We start from the raw sequence: 6000 nt of genomic DNA, 5'->3' as shown, positions 1-6000 counted from the left end.
ACAGGGCAGTATGTTTCTGTAGACATTCTGTCTGTGGTTTATAGCCCTTGAAGCTATCTAGATAATCCTGCTGAGCAGTCCAGATAATCCTGTTCAACGGGTTGTGGTTTCCCGCCCAAAGTACAATCCAATAGTTTCAGATATGGCTTTGCGCTGAAAGTCTAGACCAATAGTTGCAAAAAAATCACCTTGCCCCATATCCCTTCTACCCAATTCCAAGCATGTAATTCTTGGCTTGTGGTTTTTCCCTATAAAAATCTCTCTACACCAGGGCTCGTGGCCACCTGCAACATTTCCTTCCATCTGTCGTGCGGTGGCCCAGGTTGAACCTGACAATAAAAGGACCCTTATGTGCTTGCATCAGAAACAGGCTCTTTGGTGGTCTCTGGGGGTTTTGTGAAATGGGTACAATACAAGTAAAGATGAATGGACTAAAGGCTAAACTGTGTTGCTCAACAGCCACACTACAGCTTTCAAGACAAGATGTGTGTGTGTGTGTGTGTGTGTGTGTGTGTGTGTGTGTGTGCGTTTTGTTTTGTTTTGTTTTTCTTTTGCTTGGTCTTTGATTTTTCTTTTGTTTGCTTTTGTTTTGGAGGGGAGATTTCAGGGGCAGAAGACAAATTCGAGGGGACCGGGAGAGGGGTGGGATTGGAACGCATGATGTGAAATCTACAAAGAATCAATAGAAGTCAAATAATAAACAAACAAAAAAAACCAAATAAACATGAACAATGAAGTTAGAAGTGTTCGTGGCTGGAACCTCCAGCTCACTCCTGCATGGAATGAGAATCTCTCTCTCTCTTCTCTCCTCCTCTTCTTTCCTCCTCTCTCTCCTCCTCTCTCTCCTCCTCTCTCTCCTCTCTCCCCCTCCCCCCCCTCTCTCTCCCCCCCCCAACCCCCACCCTCTCAGAAAATCTCCAACAAAGAAAAGGCGCCAAAAGCTCAGTTCTGCATTCTTGGAGGCTGTGGCAGCTCCTCCCCTGAAGTTGCCTGCAGCCCAAGACCCCGCCTAAAGCAGTTAGTTTTTTATCGTACTTGGGCACAAACCCAGCTTGTGGAGATCACATCATCACCCCCTAGCCTACAGGGTATATATGCTTCCTGCTTTAGCTCTGCCACATGACTTCTTCAGCCCCATCTGTGGGGCTGAAGGGCTCACCTGGGAGTTGCTTTGCTCAAATATACCTGTTCTTTTGCTGTTCCAATTCGGCTTGATCTGGCTTACAGTTTTAGGAGAAACCTATTGTCTAGTTACTGAAAACCTCTTGGAAAGCACTTTGAAATACTAGAGTCTCAAATCTTAAAGACAGACACGGTGACTGAGACAGTACAAATTGACTGAGTTTATTTAAACCAAGTATCATCTGACTCATCTGGATACCAAGAGGGACGGTGACAAGCCCACTCTGTCACAGGAAAAGCTCTGAGGGCTGAACGGTTTCACCCACAATAACCTTATGTGAGGATTGGGGAGCATGTGAGGGAGGCCCTGACCGATCCTGAACTCCACAGCCTGGAATCCAGAGCACCAGCGCACAGTCGCACCCACAGCTTATTTCGACACACAAACCGTTTCCAATTCCTTTATTTGAAGTTATCGAATCAGTAGGTGCCCTTCTTAGAAAGCACGTGGAGACGGTTTCCGGTTTGAGCGCTTCTGCGCTCCTTTGGTGACTAGAGAAAGCGGTAGAGGTCTGCCTCTTTGCTGCGGAGCTTCAGCAGGGCCCCCGGGTGAAACATGAGGTCCACGATGAACTCTTCGGGTGGGGGCAGGCTCCCAGTGACGCCCTTCCGACCCTCGTTCAGCAGCTTCACTTCGTTCCATGCTCGGCTGTACTCACCGCGCACTAGGCAGCAGCCCACACCGATTTTATCAGCCAGTGCCTGAGGGAGGAACAAGACACCTGAGGCTCAGGGCCGTAGGCAAGCAGGTGGCAAGAGACCCTTAGTGGGAGACGGACCTTTGGAGAGAGTTAAACACAGGCATGCAAAGAAAATGTTGGACTGGAAGGTGGAAAATGGAGACCAGTGCAGTAGGAGCTGAGCATTGGCTGTCCCTGATGGCATGTCACTGACGGCATGACACATCAGTGTGTGTCAGTGTCCTGGGAAAGGACACTCTTCAGGCAGTTAATGGAGTAGATGGATAGATAGGGTGGTTGGAGGGAAGCTATCCTAGGGATCCAGCCTGTGGACCCACCAGTCTGTCCACATCCTAGGCTGCTCTTTGGCTCTAATAGGCGGAGAGACTGAAGGAAGTCCCATTTCCAGCCAGTCTGCCGTGCGATGTGGAAGGCACCATGGGCCAGGAGATCCCTCAACTACAACTAGCTCTCTGGCTTTCTGCAACTATCTCACTGCAGGAATCTCTCTGGAGTACCCTAGTTCCCACTGATTTGGAGGGTTTGCCCCCCTTTTATGTATCTCTAAAATAATTTCAAAACTTTTCCGCTGTACTATAAAGAAAAGAAGAGCTTGGCTAGGCTGCCTTGGTTTGCATTTCAGTTTAACCCAGATTCTTACCAACTAGTGACTATAAGCGAAGTGATTTGCAAGCCCAGGCTTCCATTTATTCCTTTGTGAGCTGGGGAGAACTATGGTAGCTTCATGGTTGAGTGATGAATTAATGGGCACCGAGTCCCAAGAGTAAGTACTCAACAAAAGCTAGATAGCACCAGGGGAACAGAATTGTGTTTTCATAGCGGGTATATTAATATTATTAATTAATATTTTAATTAAATATGCAATGACTGCACCAGACTGCATAGTTCGGAATAGGCCCAAATGATGAACCTTGGTGGTCATTTCCAGGACTCTTATTGTTGATATTGCTTGTCCTGTAGCTGGAGATGGCCTAGAAAACAGTGACCACAGAACAAACAGCATCAATATCTATCACCCTTGTAGTCCCAAGGAGACCCCCGACTACAACCAGCTCTCTGGCTTTCTGTAACCACCTCACTGCAGGAATCTCTCTGGGGTACCCTGATTCCCCTGATTTGGAGGTTTCTTTTTTTCCTTTTAAATAATTTAAAAACTTTTCAGCTGTACTACAAATTCCTTGTATCACCCAGTGGGATGCAAAGACCGTGTGTGTGTGTGTGTGTGTGTGTGTGTGTGTGTGTGTGTGTGTGTGTGATGTTTTCCAAGGTAACATTTAGTGGTATGTCTCTTACTTCCTGTCAAAGCACTTAAAATCACTACAATATATTACTATCCCCCATTTTACAGAGTGAAACTGACGTCAAGTGTTTTGGAATATTTGTTTGCACTGATGTAAACAATCACTGTGATTGGTTTAATAAAGAGCTGAATGGCCAAAATAGGTAGGTAGGAGAGACAGGTGGGATTTCTGGAGAGAGAGATGAAGAGGAGGAGGAATCTAGGCACATGGATTACGCCAAGAAATGCCAACGAGACACAGAGGGAGCTGGACATACAGAATGAAAGAATGCCATGGGGCAAAATGTAGATTAATAGAAGCAGGTTAATTTAAGTTATAAGAGATAGTGGGACAAGCTAAGCATAAGACAAACTTTCATAATTAATAATACGTCTCCGTGTCACTATTTGTGGGCTGTCGATCAGGGTGAAAAAGTATTATCACAGTCTGGTACTTTCTCAAGGTCACCGCAGATAGTGACCTAAAGGAAGAATCAAATATCTGCCTCCTATGTGCAGTGACCTTGTGAGCTGATGAGAGTGTGAACCCAGCCTTGTGAGCTGGTGAATTGAGTAAACACAACCTTGTGAAAAGGTGAGTAAACACAACCTTGTGAAAAGGTGAGTGAGTGAACACATCCTTGTGAGCTGGTGAATTGAGTGAACACAACCTTGGGAGCTGGTGAATTGAGTGAACACAACCTTGGGAGCTGGTGAATGAGTGCACACATCCTTGTGAGCTGTGAATTAAGTGAACACAACCTTGTGAGCTGGTGAATAAGTGCACACATCCTTGTGACCGGTGAGTGAGGGCACACATCCTTGTGAGCTGGTGAGTGAGTGCATACATCCTTGTGAGCTGGTGAGTGAGGGCACACATCCTTGTGACCGGTGAGTGAGAAATACACAAAGGTCTCCAGCTCTCAGAAGGAAGGGGAGCAGTGGGCCTTAGCTGCTGGAGAGATCAGGAGAATGTCTGTGATGAGCTGGAACAGGACGGACACACACCTACTCCTAAATGGAGACACCCATGTCATGTTCTGCAGCCTGTGCGTCAGAGTAGACAGGACTGACAACTGGTCCAGGCTGGCCAGCATGGCAGCAGTGGGAGACAGACAGAGAGGAGGGAAATGAGCGAGTCAGTGGTCAGTGTATCCAGAACGCCTAAGGGCAGGGCGAGTAACACCCAACAAGGGCCATCAGCCTGGAAGAAAACAGGATGAAGAACACGTGTGGAGAGGGTAAAGGGCAAAAGATTCATGAATGCCATGCTCAGGATGTCAGGGTGGAATGTTGAGGAGTTAATTGCATGACGCAGGTAACATATGAAGGCAATGAATTCAGGTTGGCCTAAGGAGTTAGGGACTGAATATTTGAGTGGCCTCCCAAATCCGTATGCTGAAGCTCTAAGTTCTAATGTTTTTGGAGGTGAATCTTCGGGGAGGTGACTAGGCTTAGAGGCTCATAGGGTCAGACCTCCCTCCTCCCCAGGAATTACTGCCCTTACAAAAGCAGGAACTGACGGGTGTGATGGCGAACACTTTCAATCCCAGCACTCAGGAGGCAGAGGCAGGCAGATCTCTGTGAGTTCGAAGCCAGCCTGGTCTACAGAATGAGTTCTAAGACAGACAGGGCTATGAAGAGAGACTCTGTCTCAAACAAACAGGCAAACAGGAAGAGATGCGATCTCCTGCCTTGTGGTGTTTTGTTATAGCAACTAAGCTAACACAGTGCCCATAAGGTTCTCACACGGAGCTAACTGGAAAGTGATCTGACAGAAAGATCTGGAATTGAGAGATCTGAGGTATGGATGCAGGAATCTGTGACTATTAGGCATTTAGGCACTATTTGGGGGCAAGTGAAGATCCTATCCTGGGAAGTTTTTGAAGACAAGACAGAAGAGACTTGGATGATATTGTGGACAGTTTCATTCTACTGTCATCTGAGAAGAGGGAGCCTCCATTGAGAAAATACTTCCATAAGACTAGGCTGTAGGCAAGTCTGGAAAGCATTTTCTTAAATAGTGATTGATGGGGGAGGATCCAGCCCACTGTGGATGGAACCACCTCTGGGCTGGTGGTCCTGGGTTCTATAAGAAAGCAAGTTGAGCAGGCCATGAGGAACAAGCCAGTAAGCAGCACTTCTCCATGACCTGCCTCAGGTTCCTGCCCTGTTTGAGTTCCTGTCCTGACTTCCTTCAGTCATGGACCACAATCAAGTGTAAGTCAAATAAGCCCTTTCCTCCCCAATCTTCTTTTGGTCATAGTGTTTCATCATAGCAATAGTAACCCTAACTAAGACAATGGCTAACAGTATTTGTCTACTTGTGACACACCTTGGGTACATCTCTGAGGGCATTTCCAGACAGGTTAATTGAGGAGGGAAGACTTATTGTGAGATACCACGTGGGAACCTGTGAAGATAAACCCCAAGCTACAGAGGTGTCTCGGTTGGGTTTTATTGCTGTGAAGAGACATCATGACCACAGCAACTCTTCTAAGAACACAACTAACTGGACCTGGCTTACAGCTCAGAGGTTGAGTTCATTATTATTATGGCAGGAAGTATTGTGGCATTCAGGCAGACATGGTGCTGGAGAGGTAGCTAAGAGTTCTACATTTGGATCCTCAGGCATGGCAGGAAGTATGGTGGCATGCAGGCAGACATGGTGCTGGAGAGGTAGCTAAGACTTCTATATCCAGATCCTCAGGCAGCAGGAAGAGATTGAGACATGGGGCCTGGCTTGAGCATCTGAGACCTCAAAGCCTACCCCCAGTGGCACACTTCCTCTAACAAAGCCACACCTACTCCAACAAGACTACACCTCCTAATAGAGCC

At 47.0% G+C, this 6000-nt stretch overlaps 1 protein-coding gene across 5 annotated transcripts in view; it reads right to left on the bottom strand.

Annotated features, from left to right (window-relative positions):
• Window positions 1–1578: 1578 nt before the first annotated feature.
• Armc3 (armadillo repeat containing 3) overlaps window positions 1579–6000 on the bottom strand; it is an 84420-nt gene continuing 79998 nt past the window's right edge. For 3 of the 5 annotated variants that reach the window (XM_059263656.1, XM_059263657.1, XM_059263658.1), the window contains one exon: window positions 1579–1884. In XM_059263656.1, coding sequence (XP_059119639.1) covers window positions 1675–1884 — 210 coding nt within the window. In that variant the 3' untranslated portion in view covers window positions 1579–1674. The remainder of the gene's footprint in view (window positions 1885–6000) is intronic. The other 2 variants (XM_059263659.1, XM_059263660.1) reach the window with 1 other exon arrangement.

This window comes from Peromyscus eremicus, chromosome 5 (assembly GCF_949786415.1).
Source record: "Peromyscus eremicus chromosome 5, PerEre_H2_v1, whole genome shotgun sequence".
NCBI classification, from domain to species: Eukaryota; Metazoa; Chordata; class Mammalia; order Rodentia; family Cricetidae; genus Peromyscus; species Peromyscus eremicus.
This window is presented reverse-complemented; position numbering and strand designations above follow the sequence as displayed.